This window comes from Mya arenaria, chromosome 3, assembly GCF_026914265.1.
Source record: "Mya arenaria isolate MELC-2E11 chromosome 3, ASM2691426v1".
NCBI lineage: Eukaryota > Metazoa > Mollusca > Bivalvia > Myida > Myidae > Mya > Mya arenaria.
Window position 1 is genome coordinate 31,753,450 of NC_069124.1, and position 22,610 is coordinate 31,776,059.

At 35.2% G+C, this 22,610-nt stretch overlaps 1 protein-coding gene across 12 annotated transcripts in view; it reads right to left on the minus strand.

The window, feature by feature from the left end:
• The window catches only part of LOC128227046 (rho guanine nucleotide exchange factor 28-like), a 115,941-nt gene that overhangs the window by 49,624 nt on the left and 43,707 nt on the right, over window positions 1-22,610 (minus strand). For all 12 annotated transcript variants that reach the window (XM_052937226.1, XM_052937234.1, XM_052937233.1 and 9 more), the window contains 7 exons: window positions 18,578-18,674; window positions 17,835-18,044; window positions 16,127-16,250; window positions 3,136-3,311; window positions 2,365-2,456; window positions 1,271-1,418; window positions 383-410 (listed from right to left, as the gene is read on the minus strand). In XM_052937226.1, the coding sequence (XP_052793186.1) occupies window positions 383-410; window positions 1,271-1,418; window positions 2,365-2,456; window positions 3,136-3,311; window positions 16,127-16,250; window positions 17,835-18,044; window positions 18,578-18,674 (875 nt within the window). The remainder of the gene's footprint in view (window positions 1-382; window positions 411-1,270; window positions 1,419-2,364; window positions 2,457-3,135; window positions 3,312-16,126; window positions 16,251-17,834; window positions 18,045-18,577; window positions 18,675-22,610) is intronic.

A 22,610-nucleotide genomic window follows, 5' to 3' on the forward strand; every position in this document is an offset into this window, starting at 1 on the left:
GGCTAATATTCAAGCCGTCTTAAATTGATAATACAATTTGCTTCTTTTAAACATCATAGGTTTTTCAAATATTATTTAGTGAAGTTTTAAATACTAAATATGAAGTCCAAAAATGTATCCCTCACAAATTTATAACAATCTTCTACTGGACATAAAACTGGTCTAAAAAGAGTAGAAGGGAATTAAATATACTTTTGGTTTAATATATAAAAATGGTGAAATATATATTTTACACACAGTAAAAGTGGAAACACTCCCATAACTATAAATGCGGTTAAATGCTCCAAGCAAAGCTAGCGGTGCATTCAAATCTAAAATCTAAAATCATGTTTGACACATTTCAAATATAATTATAGGAAAACGCATCAATCAAAACACTTACGCTTTATCATTGCCCTTAAGCCCGGAACCTAAAATCAAACAAACATGTTTAATCCATAAATAACATAAAAATATCTGTAATTATTAGAAAGATAAAATCAATTAATTTAAAAACATCAATATCATTGATTCAAATCATGTACCTTCTCCCAACTATTTAAGATTACATATAAAAGCTGTGAAGTGTTTTTACTTTGCTGACCAGGGGTGTTTGCTGACCAGGGGCATTTGCTGACCAGGGGGGTATTCATGAAACTTCTTGAGTCATTTCCTAACTTATGAATTAAAAAATAAAGAATTTCCAAAATACATTATTCTAATTGTCCTTTATTGAATAAAAGATTCATAAATGTTAAAAACACTTATACATTTCTTTTAATTTGAATATGAAAAATTCTAAGAAATCAACTTAGGTTAGGAATTGTTAGGATTGTAAGAAAATCTAGAAAAAAAAGTTTTTTGGTCAGCTATATAAATATTTACCATTATTATGGTATTCAAATAAATTTTAACAATTAAAAAATTCCATGTCTGCTTCTGATTAAGAGGTTAAACATGACATGTGGGTCCATATTCACTAAGGTCTTGAGTCTGAATATGCGACTCAGACTCAGACTAAGAAAACTGATTTCTTACTAATTGTTTCAAAATATCTATAATATAACATTTTTTTACAAATATTGTCTGTTAGATTGTAGAACAGATTATTTTGTAATAGGTGGAACAAATTTAAGCATCTTTGCTCCCACAATAGCATTTCTACAACATAACTAAAATTTTACTTTTCTGAGTCTGAGTCAGACTCAAGGCGCAGTGAATATAACCCTTTCTTCCAGCATCAATAAAATCAATGTTAAGATGCACTTGTAACTCAATGAAATTACTATACCCTTGGTTTTGTCAGCGTTGGTTGCAGCCGGTATCGAGGACATACTGAGAGCCTTGGTGATTTTACCATGCGGCAGTGCCGATAAGATACGCCCATCACCACGGGAAACACTTGACATCGCCTCGAGGTGGCTACCGGAGTGGTGACCCTAGAAAGAAGGTAAGGAATGTACATTCTGGTTTCAACATTTCCCATAGAACAAGTTGATAAGGGGAAACCCCCTCTCTTGGGCAGTGCAAACTAAGGACTACCCTCTGCATGGGATGCCCCGGACATTGCCACAAGGTAGCTACTGGAGTAGTGACACAAGAAAGAAGGCTAGGATTGTACATTCTGGTTCCGAGTTTTCCCATGGGACACTTTGATAAGGGGACACCCCCATCTCCATGGGACACCCCCAACATCGCCTCAAGGTGGTAAACGGAGTGCTGACCCATGGGACCTCAGCCGTGATCCTGTTAAGCAGGGCTTACAATAGGCGCCTGCCATACAAGCTGATGTCGACATGACTTTTTGATATTATTTAATTATCACTTAGTTTCTACTATTCCATTTAGCTTGATGGTGAAAACATCTAAAAGCTGACATAAATCACCCTCGAGTTGATTTCCTGGGCAGAAACCAGTATGGGTGTTCTTTTGATAGGCCATGAGAAAGTACCCCTGGTGGGGACAAACCCACAACATCTTGGGCAGGGGGGGAAACCTTTATCACAAGACCACTCCCACTATCACCTTGAGACTTAAATTGCTTATTTAACTTATGATCAGATCAATATACATGACAATGTTATTTGCTGTATGTGAACGAATAGCTCATGGCTAGATGGCCTTTAACATATAAAACTTATTTATTGTGATAGCTTCCCTTTACTTAATGTAAACTTAAATTTCTTTTAGCTCGATTGTGACGAAAGCTGATAGCTTATAGAATCACTGTCGAGTCCTTTTCCTGGGAAGAAACCAGTACTGGTGTTCATTTTGAGAGGCCGTGAGAAAGTACCCATGGTAGGGATCAACCCCACAACCTCTTGGGCGGACACCTATACAACTAGATCACTCTCATCCGTTGATAGCCTCCCTTTAGTTGTTTACCTGAAGTTCTCTGACTTTGGCATTTCTCATCATAGTCTCGACGTCCGCGCTGTACCGAACGTTGTTTTCCTTACCCCGAACATTCACATCAGCTGAAACAGTCAACAATACCGTGTTAGCTATTTATACCAACTTCGTAAACAATAGCGACACTTACAAAATACATGTACACTGTACCAAGTCTGGTTACCATGACATCAGCACTCAGTTCAATACAATATCACGCCTCTAACATGAATGACGCAACGCCATTGGTCCAGAACAGGTCACACGGTGTCCACATATTTATCCATATTAGGTCACTAATCTTAATATAGATACCAAAATGGTGTCCGTTTCCGATACCAAGAAATCATTATTTCCCTTATAGAGTTGGCTTCTTGATCAATTTAAACAGGTTATTGATGTGATTTATATGTTACAAGGTTTATAACTGACCCGATATGGTATAAAAGGACAGCAGGAAACCATATTCATGTTCGAACTTCGCTCTAACCCAATATGGTTTCCTTTTCCCCTTATGTTCCATTTCTGGTCACCCACTAGAACTCAATAAGAACCAACTGCCGGCCAAAATAGTCGGTTCAAATGGCAATTGGGCCGGTTCAAATTTCGTAAGTACAATAAGTAGTAGCAGGTTGGTTACTTCATTATTAGAGATAATTCAACCGAAACTTATTGAGAACCCTAACTTAAAATATGAAAATACCTCGACTGTTTTCCCTTCAAAAAAACAGATCAGCTTTCAGAAGAATGAACAAATTTTCCTACTTTCCCCATTTTGCAAAATGCGCCTCCTCTGGGTAACCATCGCATCCCCATCACTCTTCAGATGGCGTCGGTATGAATCCCCTCCCCCACTGAGATTGCCATCGGACCCTGACACGTCTTCTCGACTTGGGAACGAGTCTTCATCCGTGTCTTCCTCTGCCGGCAACAGATTAACACTGGAAATAGATAAAGGGACATAATTGAGCATGATAAAATCAAATTATTATTCAACCCTTAAAGGCATAACAGTCAGTGTTCTATTCTGCCTGCAGTAATGGTCAGTGTTTTACTCTGCCTAGAATGATGGCAGGTGTTTTATTTCGCCTACAGTGATGGTCAGTGATTAATTCTGCCTTAACAGTGATGGTCAGTGTTTTATTCTGCCTACAGTGATGGTGAGTGTTTTATTCGGCCTACAGTGATGGTCAGTGTTTTACTCTGCCTTCAGTGATGGTCAGTGTTTTATTTGGCGTACAGTGATGGTCAGTATTTTACTCTGCCTTCAGTGATGGTCAGTGTTTTACTCTGCCTACAGTGATGGTCAGTGTTTTATTCTGCCTTCAGTGATGGTCAGTGTTTTATTCTGCCTACAGTGATGGTCAGTGTTTTATTTGGTGTACAGTGATGGTCAGTGTTTTATTTGACGGACAGTGATGGTCAGTGTTTTATTCTGCATACAGTGATGGTCAGTGTTTTACTCTGCCTACAGTGATGGTCAGTGTTTTATTTGGCATACAGTAATGGTCAGTGTTTTATTTGGCGTACAGTGATGGTCAGTGTTTTATTCTGCCTACAGTGATGGTCAGTGTTTTATTCTGCCTTCAGTGATGGTCAGTGTTTTACTCTACCTACAGTGATGGTCAGTGTTTTATTTGGCGTACAGTGATGGTCAGTGTTTTACTATGCCTTCAGTGATGGTCAGTGTTTTATTCTGCCTACAGTGATGGTCAGTGTTTTATTCTGCCTACAGTGATGGTCAGTGTTTAATTCTGCCTTAACAGTGATGGTCAGTGTTTTACTCTGCCTACAGTGCTAGTCAGTGTTTTTCTTTACCTACATTGATGGTGAGTGTTTTATTCAGCCTACAGTGACGGTCAGTGTTTTACTCTGCCTCCGGTGATGGTCAGTGTTTTATTCTGCCTGTAGTGATGGTCAGTGTTTAAATATGCCTATAGTAATGGTCAGTGTTTTATTCTGCCCACAGTGATGGTCAGTGTTTTACTCTGCCAACAAAGATGGTCAGTGTTTTACTCCTAAAGTGATGGTCAGTGTCAAAGTTAACTAAAACATTTATAGAATTGTCTATAGTAATAATTGGATACAAATTGACCAATCAAATCTCTTGAATTTCCAAACTAACCAAAATACAACCTTTGGACAACTTATCAACGTTTTATATAATCGGCAACATCCTAAATGTTGCTACTTATAATTTGCTTCTTTGCACTGAAGTATTAATATGCTGAAATATAACCTTGAGACAACTTATCAACATTTTATATAATCGGCAAAATCCTAAATGTTGAAACTTGCTTCTATGCACTGAAGTATTATAAATTATGCTGAAATTCAACTTTCACAAATAATAGGTTAAAATGCAGATGAAAACTTTTGCCAAAACAATTATTAGAATGTTTATTATGCAAAACTATTCACAACAATGATTGACAGCTTTGACACTTAGAAAACAACAAAACCAGACAGAAAATAAGTGAAAAACACACTCAAAGGATCTTGAATTGGAATAAATCGCTTTTCCTTACTGGCTATATGAGAGGCTTTTAATCAAAATTCATACAGGTATAGCTTTCTGTTCAAAATAATTGTGTGTCGTGACGTAAGTTTGACTCATAAACTGCTCAATTGCATCTATAAGACATAAACTAAGGAATCCAGATCTGCAAGTAAACATTACAAATCAAACTTTGGCAAAATGCAGTAGTTTGGCAAACAGATGTTAAAAAATTGCATTTTGCAGATCGGTATCATTTTTCATTCATCTACAGATTCTGAAAACTGCAGGGTTAATGTGATATATTTTTCAAAGCTACGAGTTTTAATTAAACTTCAATGACAGGCTAGGGGAAGGACACAAATTGAAGCATACTTTCCTAAACTATCGCCTTGGGTTGTTCAGTAAGCACACTGAATTCTTGCAAAGTCGTCCCAAGCATAATCCCCCGGCTGACCAAATTCTTGGTCAACAATATATACATAGATTAATAAAATTATAATGTTGCAACTACTTCTTTGACAATCATTTTAAAACAAGTCAGTTTAAACCATTGCTTCCTTCTTCCAACCAGAGAACATCAGTGAATGCTGACGCTCCTGTTGTTTATTGAATTTGACCAAGGGTCAATACTCAAAACATAATTATATGTTCAAAGTTATCTAATTTGCTATACACATGTGTATATTTGCACTGCCAACAACAATGTTCCATTAGTTTAATGGGAATATCTTGAATAGTTCTAGTTTGAGTGTTTCACGATGATTCTAATGACATTTAGATCACGTGAATTAAAATCTTAATGATAAAAAATGGGCAGAGTGAATGTATCAAATGCACCCTTCTTAATCACTTAGATTTTAATTCAGGTCATCTAACTGACTTAGAATACAACATCATTGGCTGACACATTGTAAATGCAAAATCTCACACAGGGATTGTGTATCAGATGAGTGGCAGTGGGCGGACCTTTAAACATCCCCGAAATTCTTCATGATTTAGCCTAGTACTTAATAACTGCCTATTTGAAATACCATTGCCTGTAAATGTAGGTTGTATTCTAAACAATAATAGAGCCATGGAGCAAATGCCACCAATCATCTCTGGTGGGGGACTTTTCTCAGTCAAAGAGGGGGAATAACTTGAAAATAATCGAAGCCAAACTTACCTTGCTACAACATACTTAACAACAACACCCAGGCTTTGAAAATAACTCAACCAATTTTCTTTATAAACAGACAAATTAAAAAAAAATATACAACAATTTAAACAATACTTTTCATTCTTTACTACTTTAAAGCCATTAAAGACAAGGAAATGTGATCAAAATGAAGGCAGTATTACAGGAACCCCCAGTGAGGAAATAATGTAAACTAAAGATAGCTTTCTGTGTGTAAGTGATTGGGTAATCTCCGTACAGCCGATGAAATAATAATTATAGCTTTTCATCCTCTCTCGCCAATATCTGAACCCCTAGCATCGATGTTGTAGTAATCTAAAAAATCAGCCTCGGTAAGAAAAGGTCAATATTTGAAAAGAAGGCAGAGTTATGGGCCTTGCCATACATATGAGTATTGTCTCTGTCAAGAAGCCAGAGTTATGAGCTTTGCAATACATGTGAGTATTGTTTCTGTCAAGAAGGCAGAGTTATGGGCCTTGCCATACATGTGAGTATTGTCTGTCAAGAAGCCAGATTTATGGGCCTTGCCATACATGTGAGTATTGTCTCTGTCAAGAAGGCAGAGTTATGGGCCTTGCCATACACATGTGAGTACTGTCTACGTCAAGAAGCCAGAGTTATGGGCCTTGCCATACATGTGAGTATTATCTACGTCAAGAAGCTAGAGTTATGGGCCTTGCCATACACATGTTAGTATCGTCTCTGTCAAGAAGCCAGAGTTATGGGCCTTGCCATACATGTGAGTATTGTCTCTGTCAAGAAGGCAGAGTTATGGGCCTTGCCATACACATGTGAGTATTGTCTTTGTCAAGAAGCCAGAGTTATGGGCCTTGCCATACATGTGAGTATTGTCTCTGTCAAGAAGCCAGAGTTATGGGCCTTGCCATACGTGTGAGTATTGTCTCTGTCAAGAAGCCAGAGTTATGGGCCTTGTCACCATATATGTGAGTATTGTCTCTGTCAGGATGTATGCCAAGTTTAATTTAAATATCATCAATGGTTCTTCAGTTGTGTCCATGTGTCCAAGGATACAGTTTTTGCACAATGAGGTAGATGCCGACTCAAAGGCTTACATAACAATACCTGTTTTTCTTAAAAAAAATAGACAAGCTTAAATCCATGACAAGAATCTAAAGAAAAATTGTTTGTGGCCTAAAATAAGATGTTATCTCCGTAACAGATCCATCACTGGTATCCTGTCTTCCCCTCCTGTCTGTCGCCCCGATAACTTTCAGACACTGATGCCAGAATTATACAGCCCTCTAGGAAATTACCACAATCTTTCCATGGATCTTTCAGGATTTTCTTTACAATTAAGAAGTTCTGTGAATGAAAGTGTTTGTAATTTACATAATGCTTTTAAGCTTCATTTAGTTTGCTTATTGAATAACCTTACTGTGCATGTGTTGTTTCAATTTTCGAAGCAGCTACATGCCAATTTAGACCACAACAAGCAGGTGCGAATGCTTGTCTGTTTTTCCATGTAAATCAAGTAAATCACGAGGCATAATTCTACAAGCATTTTAGCAAAAAGTGATGGAACTTGCTTCAAATAACTTAACAGTTTCATTTCAATTTCTTTAAAGGTTTCTGGTCAACAGTACTGTTTTTGCACGATGAAGATGTCATCCACAGGCCGCAGTATGACAAATACTAGTACCTGCACATTTCTTTCTGTGAAAATCAGAGGGCTTACATACTTCTACTGCCATTTTTAAATCAATATATCAGACAGCATTTTCATACATCAAAAATTTAAGACCAACAGAGATTGTGCTGGTTTCTGTGTCAGTTCTGATGTAGGTAGCCGCAGGTAGACCCATAGAAAGTTTGCAATATGCCAAGATCTGCCAGGAACTGTCTAGGGCTATTTCCCCCATGATCAATCTTTTGATAACAGCTGATTTTGTGAAAATTACTGATTCCATACAACACATTTATTCTGTAATTTTGAAACATCAAGTATGTTATCGTTTTAAATATATTTAGATGATGCTTTATATGTACACATCATATATGTAATGTTTTTAAAGATCTATTGCATGTTCAAATTTTACAGGTGGTTTATGTTGAAAATGACATACATGGATGTAGTTGACATGGCTGCTGGCCCTGGGGGAGGGGGGGTCAACTTAAGGCCGCCAATGTGATTAAAAGGGGACAAAGCCCCCTGCCGAAGAAGCAAAACTGGCTTTTAAGAAGCCCATTCAAGGGCTCTTCTGGATTAAAATTTGAAGCAAACTTGAATGTCGATCAATACTAACAACAAAAAAGTTACAACCAAAAGCAAACACTAATCTCTTTTTAATCATTAAAGAAATCTGATAGTCCCTAGACCAATGCTATCTAATAATGGCAAACAAATTACAGTCCTGAAATAGCCAAGGGCCATAACTCTGGCAAAATTTAAAATTTAGGAATAATTAATCCACAGGCACTTTGTCTTGGTGATGATAAAAAACATCATTAATATTATTTTTATGGAAGAAGCATACACATTTTGGAAGGTTTGTTAATAATAAAATGTAAATACAGAGGTAATAAAATCAGGCCCAGATCTTTTTTATTTCTGAAGTTTCATTATATTCGTTTCATCTGGAGTCATCATAATTATATAGAGTATACTGTACAATATAACTCTAACAAAAGGACAATAACTCTATTAAAAACTGCATCAAAACACCAAAAGGACAATTAGCTAAGGACAGAATTGTATGTTATCTGCACCTGTTATGGCCTTACATGATACATAAAATAATTATACAGAAAAACTGTGATTATTCGAGCAGGTGATCATTGGAGCACAAATGATCGGTTGCAGTCGAGGCTTATAAGTTTCAATCATTATTCCTTCTATTTTCATATAAAATATACTCATAAACTAAACCTCAATAAGTCAATGACTCGAGCACTGGTCCAAAATACACAAATCATGCACAATACTTTGTGATGTAACCTTAAGGTCATATTAGTTTTACACATTTTCCCCGAAAAGCAAACAACCGGTATGACGACTTCAAACTTTGAAAATACATTGTAAGTCATTACAAGTAACTAAAATGGAAGCTTGAGTCTTTGGAAACCTAGTATCACTCAGAGGTTTATGCTCAGATACCAGTGTCCTTGAATGATCGCAGTTTAACTGTAATATCATCTAAAGTGTTATCTCAAAACCAAGAGTCTGACAGCCGTTCATCAAAAACAAGAAGCGTCCAAATGGTTCTCAGTATTTAAAATCATCAGTACCAGCTAATGTTTCTAGATAGCACCCCTTCTCCAAATCAAACGCATATCTGAGAAATAAATTAACCAATTTTCCAATGATTGATTTCTTCTGTTTTCTTATAAACTGTGAATACAATCTCCTCTCAAAGACATCCTCTGCCATATGGTTTACCACAAGTTCAACTGGATCAATTCCCCAACAAAAAACATTTTGTAATTAACGATCTTTAGAGCAAATTTGTTTATTTTGGAAACATACTATGTCAGTTTTAATTATCACATAAACCTAATATCACATAATTTGTTTGAAATTTACCTACCAGCTTCTGTTTACTCTTCATTAAAATAAAGGTTTATAGCTCAGCACCAAATTTAATGATCACAGTTTCAGATGTTTTCAATCAAATTTTCTACAACACTTTTTTTGCACTCTTAGAACATACACTGAACTTGCATATTTTAATACCACATAAATGTGATGTTTCATCTGATTTCAATCAAACTTTCTACAGTTTGGGTGTACTTTTAAAGTTTAAGTTTGATTTAAGACTTATTGACTGTAATATCAACTAAAAAAGGCTTAAGACGGGATAACATTTTTTCGATATACCTACCAGAATTTGAGAAAAATAATTTTCTTGGCTTATTTCTAAAATACATCTGGCTTGGATAGAAAGATTTTAATTCTATACAAATGAGTAAGATATATAATATAGACAATAAACCTCATTTTTATTAAAATTAATAATTGCTACAGGTAGTAAAAATTATTTGGCCAAATAATTAACACCAAACATAAAAAAAACCTGTCTTAAAATTAAAAGTACACAACATTAAAAAGAGAAGAAAAGAAGAAAAATGTACATTTCATTATTTTAAAAGTGCATTGGCTAATACATGTACTCAAATTATCGGTTGTCTGTTAGGGCAGAGCTACGCACACTTGCTTTTCACCTAGGCAACCTGGGTTAGATTCCAGGCCTTGGCACATGTGAGATTGGTTAGTGCTTGGTCACCAAGTCGGACAATAGGGGGGGGGGGGGGGGGGGGGGGGGGGGGGTTACGCCAGACATTGTGCCAATAAGAGTGACTTAATAAGTTATCATAACTTTCTTCACAATCATTGTAAAAAACTATATATTGTTCAAACTAAATATAACATCAGACTTCTTTTTTTTTCAGGGAAAATGTTTGTACATAATCTTGAATTTTCGTTTCAACATGTAATACATAAAAATTAAAATATCATGTTTTGCACACAGACAGAATTATACATGAGTACAAGCATCAATATTTGATATATTATTTATTTCTCTTTTCACCTATTTTTTCCCAAGATATCTGCATTAATCTTCAAGTCTGAAGACAGCCAAGACACGATGACAGATTTGCCTTCGGAAAAGATTTAGACCTGCCAAATTTTCAACTATTGTTTATCATTCAACTTCCTTGAGCACTGCAATGCCTGTATATTACCAGGTATGAAACATTCCATTCCTCATAATTGTTCGACTTACAGTTTAAGAATTTCATTCATTTCTTCTGTTCAAACTCACATATATTTAGAATTGCATTATTTTCTTTGTTCAAACTCACAGCTTTATAATTTCAATATTTGCTTCTGTTCAAATCTATTCAGGAATTCATTAATTCCTTCTGTTCAAACTCGCAGCTTTATAATTTCAATATTTGCTTCCATTCAAACTCAAATATATTAGAATTTCATTATTTTCTTTTGTTCAAGATCACATATTTAGAAATTCAATATTTTGTTCCGACTAGAATTTTATTATTTTCTTGCATTTATTATAAGACCAACACAGTGCTGTAGTGTATGTCAATGCTCCTTATAATACCTTTTCAGTCAACTTAAAGGGGAATAACTGGACTATTATCTTACCCAGAGTTATGGGACTAAAAGCTATTTAATTGTATTTTCAAAGTGAACATGTGTTCCAATTTTCATAAGAATATCATGAAGTAATAAAAGCCAAGGTTTAAAAGTTATTGAATGATAATGACCACAATGCTAACATTGACAACATCAAGGACATGACGTTACCTCAACTTCATTTCTTCAAAAAAACATACAAGGTCAAAGTCAAGGGGAAAAATAAGACAAATATCTTATATAAAGTCACAGTTAAAGGCCATGCAATATAAGTGTGGATTATAATTGTCATTCATAAAATGTGCTTAAATGATCATAGAAATATCTTGAGTGAGTTTTGAGTCATGGCCTGGAAGGTAAAGTTTGTGCATCCTGACAGGGGCTTTTAACCTGAGTTATGGGGCATACACCATAGCCCATTTTATGGGGGAAAACACACTCTTTTTTCATTTTTGAACAAATGAAGTAAAATATAAATGAAGCAGTATATTTATCACTCAGAATCATCATTTTAATGAATAGTGAAATTCTCATAATATAAAACTGGCCATTGGTGATTAGTAGCCGGTTATTGGCTTCGGCAAAGAAGGGTGAAAAGGTGATGGCTGATGACACATATGCTATGACATCATCTTGCCTCTTTTTCTTGGCAGATACAGACACAAGCTAAAAATCTCACCTAAAAAATATTTATGCACTGCCTTAATTGTTTTCTACTTACCACTGACAGACAAATAATTTTGGATTGATGAAAAGTCAAAACTGAACTTGAAGCAACCTAATACCTTAGGAGCAAATAATTGCTTCATACCAGAGAAAGGGTCACTAGCAAGTCAAAATTCCAGAGCTTCAATGAGCAAAACACACTAACCAATGTCTGGCAATATAGTTACCAATTTCAGCTGACCTTAGACAATTAGGCCAAAGGAACCTTTACTTTAGAATCTCATCCGCATTTTAAAATTAGACCTTTCACGACCTGAATGTTGATGGTAAAAGAGGGACGGACAATGCACAAACGAGAATTTTATGACCTAAATATTGCAATAGGTCAAGGTACGCTTAAAAGTTGTAAGATGTGTGGATGGAGTATATCGATGGCCTCAGACGCACACTTTCAAATGTCGTAGCTACAAAATCCCACGTTTTCAGTAGCAAAGTTTTTAGTATTCAATCTTGGTAATTTGATCACACGTTTTTTTTTCCAAAATGCAGATGTTACAATTTTTGCAGTTAGAATTTCTGAGGGTTCGGCATTTTTGCTTCTCTGTGAGATGTCCAATCACTGCTCAACATTCTAATCACATGATACAACAGCATTTTCTCATTGGACTATTTACTCGGCATTTTTCAGTTAGATGCGGCTCGCCTATACAATTTTAGTGATGTAAAAATTCTGAAAAAGAAAAACTGCAGCTTCGGCATTTTGAACTGAGGTCATCGATATATTTAAAATAAAAAGCATGAGATTGAGGCTTCAATTTTAAAGAAGTCCCCCATTTTCTGCCCGATGAGAATTTTTTCCAATTAGAGTGTTTTTATTCAATAATAGCATGTGGGGATGAGAATAAAACATCTCTGGCCTTACTGACAGTGATTTATGAGTGCCATGAAAATCAGCTGCATTTCAGCCAAGTCCCACTGACAGGGTTCATCATAACAAATAAACAACATAACTCTTTCATGTTTTTATCATTGTCTGTTAGCAGTTAATGACTAAAACATATTTACAGTCTGATATATTCCGAGATTTGTTACTTTCTTGCCTCTATAGAACAAGATGTTAACAATACAACATTGTCTTTTGATTTTCGATGTATTTTATGACAATGCCAGGTTTTAGAAAAACTTTGATTTTATTTATTTCAATTTGTGCTGTCATTTATATTTTACAATGATTGTGAAACAAGTTATTACAGTATTATATTAATCACTTTCGTTGGCACGCTGTTAAGTGAGAGTGTGGTCTTGTATTGTGGGGGGGAAACCAGAGAGCCCGGAGAAAACCCACTTGTCAGAATTGGTTACCCACAAACCAAACTCACATGTACCCAGGCTGGGAATCAAACCCAACATGCCTTGGTAAGAAACAAGCACACCAACCACTGCCCTTACCAGACTACCTAAATTCTATGACGTCCAAACCTTATACCATACAATGTCATAAAACATTTTATAACACCTTCATTTCATATATTTTCAAAAGATTTTTTTCTTGTTAAGTTAATGTATAGTCTTGTTGGGGGGGGAAACCAGAGAGCCTGGAGAAGCCCAATTGTTGGAATTGGTTACCCACAACCCAAACTCACATGCGCCATGGCTGGGAGTCAAACCAGAGATGCCTGGTTGAGAAACAAGTGCTCTAACCACTGCCCTAACCTAAATTTTATAAAGTCTAAACCTAAATACCATACAATGTCATAAAAACATTTTATTACACCTTCATTTTATACATTTTCAAGTGATTTCTTCCTTTCATTCAATTTTCAAAAAAGATAAGTCGATTTTTATTGAATTTATCGTCTAATTTCCCAGAAATTCAATACCTGTGTTCATTCATAGACTGTAAAATACATTATTTCAACATTATTGACAGATAATACGAGCATATCACTAAACATATTACCATTATCTATCATTTTATGAAAATGTTCAGAAAAGAAACATTTCATGAATTTTTACTGCAAGTCTGTTTTATGTCAAACGTAAATGGCAGAAAAAGTTCCTCTTGAAATATAGGCTGTAACAGTAAATTCCTGCATTAGAAAGCAGCATATCGAAACAATTTCCTGGTTGCATCTGTGGCTTGGAGGGAATTAAAATGCTGCGTCATAGGGAGCTATGTTGTGTTACCATTTCCTGGTTTCTCCTTTTGTTTACATCAATACTTAAATTTTTAACATAATATAGAAAATATAAATGTTCACATGGCACAGGTGTTCTTTTTAAATGTTAATGACATTTTTACTGTACCTGATTTTTTTTAATGATATCTTGAATACGATTAAGATTTTTTAAGTTAGATATTAATATGTCATGTTTGAAATTAAAGTCTGATTAAAAACACTGATGCAACAGCATTTCATTTTTTCAATAAAATATGTCGATAAAAAGTTACATCATTGAAATGAAGATGTGTTGATAATATGCTAGACATAGCTTATATTCATCTGTATATGCTAAAGCAACTGTGCACAAGATGATCAATTTGCAAGAAAAAAAGAAAATTGTCGAAAACCGTCATAAACTTGGTATTAATGTGTACAATGCATTGAAACTTACTAACTGAAGAACCACATAGTTTACAATTTATTTAAGTTTAGCAGTAATTACGTATTTTTCCATTAAAAAAGATTACTGGGTATGTCTACCTAGTAGAATTCATTCTTTATGCATGATTGGCTAGTCGGTGTTATCACTTGATATTACCGAGTGAGGGCTATAGCCTAATTATGTCACCCAATTAGAGTAAGCTGTCGTAGCTCAGTGGATACGACGCTGGACTGCAATTTGGGCGACACGGGTACGAACTCAGTCTCCGACACAATTTTTGTTTTACATTTTGGTACTTTTTTTTACAATTATGATATCAAAGCATAACACATTATATTAAATAATTGTCCTGAGATTCGTTACAGAAAACTTTTTTTTGGTGCCAATCTGGTGTACCGTCCCTTTAAGATATGGGATTTCTTTATCTGCATTTTTTTTAATCCAATCACTGATTTTCCTCTAGAAGAATGACCATTGTCTCAATGAAATAGACAAGGGCACCAGATGAAGATGGCACTACTCATCTGTTTTTCTCTGTTCATACGGTGCACATCGCTACATAATATTCGTTTCTTTCAGAAAAATGGTTCTTGAAACATATAGGATTACAATCTTTGTCCGCAACCCCCCACCCTCCCTTTATTTCAATCATACAGGTACTTCACAAATGTCACAACTCACAGCAATTTCTGGCCAAAATATTGTGACCGTCAAACAAGATTAAAGGAAGATAATTCAAGATTAATTGATGGTCAAACTAATGTGATGTGAAACTGTGCAAGTTATGTAGGGCATGAAATATATAGCAAATCCAATATGGCCACCAGTCAGCCATCTTGAATCTGATTTGAAAATAATCAGTTAATGCACCACACCTGCTTAAGCCAATTATTTCTGTGAAGTATCAAGAATTTTATAGATGCAACACCAACTGTTGAAGAAGAGTGCAATACAAAATTATCCAATATTGCTGGCAGTCTGCCATCATGAATGTGATTGGAAAACAGTGTGTGTGAATGACTCATATCTACGAACAATGCTGAGTCACTGTAAAAAGGTAGAAAAATCGAATGCAATCATGTTGGCGCTAACAACATTCTCAATGTGCACTAATAGTACAAGAACAAAGGGTCATAACTCTGAGAAAGATAAACAAGACAACTAGACAGACAGCCGGCAAGCACATCCAATAATCCTACCACAAACTACTAAGTTTCATGAGATTATCAATAACAGTTTTCCAGAAATGGGCAACATTAAAGTTACTACTAAACAATTATGAGGTCAATGATTGGTTGCTGCCACAAATGCTTTAACAACAGCCTTTTTTAATTTTCTGAAGATCAAAAAAAAACTGTGATATATGATGTTATAAAATCTAAAGACAGCATTAAATTCAGCTTCTTCAAGAGAATTCAAAGAGTTCCTTCCATCTGCCTGTGTGCAGTTCATGTTCCCATAAAACATAAATAACCAAGATAGTTTGATAAGGGTCTTTTAACTGGTTCATGAGATGGCTGACAAGATCTGCTAAACTTAACTCCAAGCACGATGAAGGATATGACCTGGAACCTGTTCAATAAACTCTAGAAACGCATCCAAAATGCATTAATATTGAATCAGGACACAGTTGAAAGATTTAACAACTTAGAGAAAATCAATTTCTAAAACTGAATATACTGGTTCCTACCTCTTGTTAGCATGTATGAGCATGTTGTTGTTGTCCGGTTCCCTTTCTTGTAGTACAGGGGGTTTCATTGGCTGTGGACTGAAACTACGGCGACGCACCTGTGGAACGTTGCCCCCATAGAAGTCTGCAATGAGTAACCAGGAAAATAAATGGAGGCGTAGCATTTTTTAAATATTTTTTATGGTAACAATTTCTTCTTGTTTTACTGTAGGGAAGGTAGGAACAGTTGTTTCAAATAAAGTTTTAATGTTCAGTAAAAATTTCTGTAATTCACCATGTGTAAGTCACATTGTGTCCAATCCTGAAAGCATGATTTGATTTCATAGCAAATCAGATTAGGCATTACAAACAATGGTCTTGATTGGTGTGTATAGATTAGAGGCTCAAGATATTAATGATCGTAGAAAGTGATAATTCAGATTTATTCCCCTTTGAAACTTTCTTATAGCTGATGAATAAAATATTACCACAGAATGGGAAATAACTCACTTTGGGGTTTTAAATTTTTCTTAGTCTTACATCTGATCTAAGACAGTTGACCTTTCATTTCTGTAAGTATCTCACTATCCTAATAGTTTTATTTGTTATTTTGAGACTTGCCATGTTAATGCATATGACTACTGTCTATTTTACATGCAAGTGTTGTATAATGCACCAGTCAATTGTAAGCACAGCTACCCCAGATCTTGGGAACAGCAGGGACTTTCACTTTCGGTCCAGGCAACCCCGGCTAAAATCCCTGCACTGCAGGGATGAACTGACGGTAAAATCCCCGCCAAATGCCCCCGCACCCAAGGGACCTTAGGTTAGGCCCATTTCCCTCTCTATTTCTACCACAACATTCACCCGGCACTGCGGAGCTGAAAGGTTTAAAAAAAAAAAAACATTTCCCCGGCTATCATCGGTATACCCCGGACCTGGGGGGGGGCCGTGGTTACAATTGACTGGTGCATAACACCTATACAAATTTTTATATCAGTGAGCGGGCCATTTCTGTTGTCACAACCCAATTTGAATTTGAAGTGATATTTTTTAAATAGTGGTGTGTTGAACAACGTAAGATAAAGAAAGAAAGATGTGAAAAGACTTGTATTGTTTTCCATTCAACAGTTATATGATGCCTTATGTTTTCAAGCATTGAAATGTTGTTCATCCCCAATCACAATGTGACACAATGGTCATTCACATATTCACATAGACATTCATTTGTTAATACCATTCTAAAATTCAAAAATAACTTATCCCTTTGTTAAAAATATCCAATTCAATGCTTTATAACATATTTTCATAAAAACTTCACACCTGAGAATGGCATCAACTATTTTGAGAAAATAATATCATTTTAACAATTATTTTCATAAATCACAGTATCATGTTTTAAGGTTAACCAATATTCTATGTCACAATTATGACTTTGGCAATTTTGCTTTTCATATACATGTAAGAATATATCTTACAAAATATTTTTTCTAAAATTATTAAAAAAGTGAGACTTGTATTCAGATTCAATATGCAACTTTAGTTAATCTTAAGGCCATACATCATTGACTTCATTCAATTTTTTTTCAGTCAACTGTCACAATTCTTCTTTTTAGCTAAAAGAACACTTAATTTCCATTTCTCAGGGCCCAGGTCCCCATTCCCATATGTAGAAGGAGAGCCCTGGGTTCTATATGAAGACATTTGAATTTAACAGAGTTGAGCTCACCATTAAGAAACCGATCATATTCCTGAGTCTCTAGGCCAATGTCTGTGGAGCTATCTGTTGTAGTACCGTCAACTATGATATGGACTCCGTCGGAGCCGTCAGCGATGTCAGGACCTGAAGAATACACGTCCCCCGAACACATGGATGCAGGGCTTGCGCCAGAGTCCCCCACATTGTCATCCGCAAGGTCCACCATAGACTTGTGATGGTCTAAATAGGAGACAAATAATGAATAAATGGCATGGAAACCTTTAAATGGCTCATTTGGAATATTTTTAACAGAGGTACTTTGTCATATCCTTTATAGTAATTAAAAAGATAAATTTGATTTCAGTGCTAATCTCAACATTTTGGCCAAAGCATTCATATAAAAAATATGTTTCTTTAGTTTCATATTGCTTCATCTACGAGGCATAACATGGAGTTGTGAGAGTTGAGGATCGGGCTGTAAGTAATGAACGAAGCTTAAATTCCAAATAATAAGCATACCTACAGTCAAAAGTAGATGTTGTTGGGACCTCTGGAAACTTTGAGGTAACGAACATTCAATATAACCGAAATACAAAACATGTCTAATTAAACCCAAATTAAGTTGACATCATTGGAACATCCAGATTACAGAGTTCGACAAGAGGAGTTTCGACTGTACTTCATTCATGACATGAAGAGCATAATTGCGCTAGATTCTCTACCCAACCTAGGTCCAACTATCATAATTTTTAATCAATATAAAAATTTCCTACCTGCTTCATCTATAACCGGAAGCGGGGAGTTTCGACTTTCGTTGTCGAGGGATGGACAGGATGTGCTGAACCGCGCTAGGTTCTCCGCACGCAGGTCCTGAAAAAAATATACAGCATAAATAAAGCTGTTTTGTTCATGAACATCTATTTATAATATTCTTTTTATTCTCTGTTTTTATTCCGCTTATTTCTTTGCATACAAAATCATGTTAAATTGGTGAACAGTAGAAATATTACACATAACAATAAATGCATTAAATCTGCATAGAAATGTTTCGTAACTCCACTATAATTGTTTCCTAAATTCTAAGTTATATATATTAATTATATTACATAAGAAATATTAAGTTAGTCAGTTGATTTTTGAGTTGTATAACATAAAGCGGTTTGTTATAACCCACATATACCATAAGACAGCAGCAACATAATAAGCTTTAGATCAACCGAGATTTAATATAAATATTTCTTTTATTTCATATTTATTTACATCTTCTTTTTTTTCCGATAAAAAATACCTTAAAAAAAGCTTTAAAAATAAACCAAAATATTTTTGTATACATTTCAGAAGTAAATTGATTCATGCGAACTATGCAAATATGAGATATGGGTTCTGAAAACACAGTGTGTAGTATAGAAAATATGTATGACCATACTTAAAGATAAATTTTACATTAAACATTTACAGATATATGAAATAAATATTATGACTAACTACCCGATTCGTATCCTATATTAATAATCAACTATTACGTATTTGACGAGATACAGAGACAATTGCTGTACCAATACCAGACAATTGAAGACAATATATGCCAGAATTTGCTCAATATTGACCAAACTCGGCCAATATAAACAAAACTCGCCTAATATCAGTTTCCTCCATTTTGATTGGCTACAAAACCCGCCTAATATAGGATTGGAGAAATGGGCCATTTTCATTGGCTGTCGAAACTCGCTTAATATGAGAAATATGCTGAAAATTATTTTTAAAAGTAGCCATTTTGTTTTCCGTTTTCCGACTGTTTTGAAAAAAATGTGCTTCGTATAACTCTATTTGGAATACTTGAACCTATTGAATAATTAAACCACTTTGTATTTCAGGCTCAGGCAAATACAGTAACTAGGCCAATATGAAATTACCTAATTAATAACGTTATAATACAAATGACGCAGTATGAATATTTATGCCAAAGATTTTATACAGATAAGGGAATGATTCCTGGGCTGGTATTCAATATTGGTCGAAATTGGTTGTAAGAACGATGAAGCTAATCGGATTATTTGTTATTAATAACGGACCTATACAGTGATTTGTGTTTTAAATCTTTTACTGGCAGCAATGAAACTTTTAAGGCCATTAATGGGAATAATTTGGTTTACGCTGTGGCCTAATACTTTCCATGGGTAAGTTCGTCAGAAATTAATATATATCACAACAGCATACATAACAATGTTTATGAGCTCATGAGCTCGAGATTATTGCGACATTAAATGGAAGCGGTCATCCACTGCAAACATCTTTTTAAGGATGGCCTTATTTTTTGCTTTTTATCTGGTTCTTTTATTAGTACAGTCGAAACCCATTGAAAGCTTGATATCCCTGGGACCGACCAAAAAGATTCAAGCCTCGCCAATATCAAGCCAAGCGGGAATGCTTACAAAGTGCAAAACAAAATCAGTCCTTTACATCCAGTTCAACCCAATGAGGAAATCAATCCTAGCAAATCCACCAAATTGGTTTCAACTGTAGACATTAATATATTGTCATTTCCTTTTTAAATTTTGCTGTTATTTCTACAAATGCAACTCAGCGCATAATTAATTGCCCGCCAACAACTATAAAATCTAACTGAGGCACAACAAATAAAAAAATAGAAAATAATTGATCAAGTCCTACTCATAATAATGCCAAGGAAAAGCAAAAACCCACCACATAGCTGCAGAAAATGAAAATACATCAAACGTCTGGTAACCAAACATCATCTAGGTCTCCGTATTTCTTAGAAATACGTTATTCAAACTCACCCAGTTTATAACCAAGCGTTCAATAACAAGCATCAGGTGTAGAGAAATCCAATTTCTTTGTCAATTATTAGTTTTATTTTGAAACCTAAATTCTATTTTCGAAATATTACAGGTTCTCAAATATTTTACGAGTCTTTAATATGTAACTAACTAGTTAATATTGCACGTAGGCATTTTCAGCCTTTTTATTCTCAGCAATGCCTAAGAAAAGTTATGTCATGAACTCTTCTTTTTTTTCTGAGACATTTTGACATGACCCGAAATAACCACGGGTGATATTCAATATTCAACTTAAGGCAACCTTAAGGTCATACATCATTGACTCCATTCACTGTATAGGTCCGTTATTTATAAGGAGTAAATCTGATTAGCTACATCAATCTTAGCTCCAATTAGTTCATCTAAATATTCATAACATACTAGGAGTTGTATTAGCCCTGGGAAAACAAATGCACATGACCAAAGAAAGGTAGTTATGTAAAGGAGGTAGTTATTAAGGGTGGTAACAGCTTAAAGCAAGGATGGCCCTAAACAGATTTAGGTAAGGCTGGTCCTAAACAGATTTAGGTAAGGGTGGTCTTAAACAGATTAAGGTAAGGCTGGTCCTAAACAGATTTAGGTAAGGGTGGTCTTAAACAGATTAAGGTAAGGCTGGTCCTAAACAGCTTTATGTAAGGATGGTCCTAAACAGATTTAGGTAAGGCTGGTTCTAAACAGATTTAAGTAAGGATGGTCCTAAACAGATTTAGGTAAGGATGGTCCTAAACAGATTTAAGCAAGGATGGCCCTAAACAGATTTAGGTAAGGCTGGTTCTAAACAGATTTAGGTAAAGATGGTCCTAAACAGCTTTACGCAAGGATGGTCCTTTACAGTTTTAAGGGAGGATTGTCATAAACACCTTCAGGTAAGGATGGTCCTACACATTTTAAGGGAGGATGGTCTGTACAGCTTTAAGTGAAGATGTTCCTAAAACAGTGTTTAGTGAGGATTGTCCAAAATAGTTTTAAGTGAGGATGGTTCTAAACAGCTTTAAGTGAGGATGGTCCTAAACAGCTTTAAGTGAGAATTGTCCTAAACTGGTATCAGTGTGGGCTGTTGTAAACAGGTTTAAACAAACATGGTCCTAAACATGGTCCTAAACAGCTTTAAGTAATGATGGTCCTAAAAAGATTTCAGTAGGGCGGTCCAAAACAACTTTACGTGAGGATGGTCCTAAAAAGCTTAAAGTGAGGGTGGTCCTAAATAGCTCAACATAAGAATGGTCCTTAACAGCTTAAAGTGAGGATGATCATAAACAGCATTAAGTGAGGACATAATACTAAACAGTTATAAGCAAGGGTCGTCATAGACAGATGACTGTTTACAAGAGCGTTGGGGAGAGCAAATGAACGCTCATATTTTGTAAGGGGGTTTCAGTTTAACAAGGTGTAGAATTACACAATTATAAAAGCCATAGTTATTGCCCTTCTGCACACATGTATATTCTCTGGCAATACATGTACCAAGTTTCACTCAATATCCTGAACATTCTTTTAAACTCATGGCATGAGAGTTAAAACGTATTGTTAATGACAACAACAGTACGGCTATAAAAGAACAGGACAAGCTAATGAAGGGAATAATTAAAGCTGCACTCTGACAGATTAAACGTTTGGACAACTTTTTTATTTTTTGTCTTGGAACAACCCAATTTTTGCGAAAATCCATGGAAACCAGTTATATAAGACTGCTGACAAAAAATTAGATCGCAGATTTTTATATTCAAGTTCAAAAATTGATGATTTATGCATTTTTCTTAAACCCCTAGTAACGTTTTAGACCATAAAACATCAATTTTCGAACGGAAATATGAAAATCAACAATCTGAATTTTTGTCAGCAATCTTATATCATTGGTTTGCAGATATTTAAGCAAAAATTTGCTTTTTCCAAGACAAAAAATGAAAAAGTTGTAAAAATGGTATATCTGTGAAAGTGCAGCTTTAAAAGCAAGATGAAAAAGCAGTAA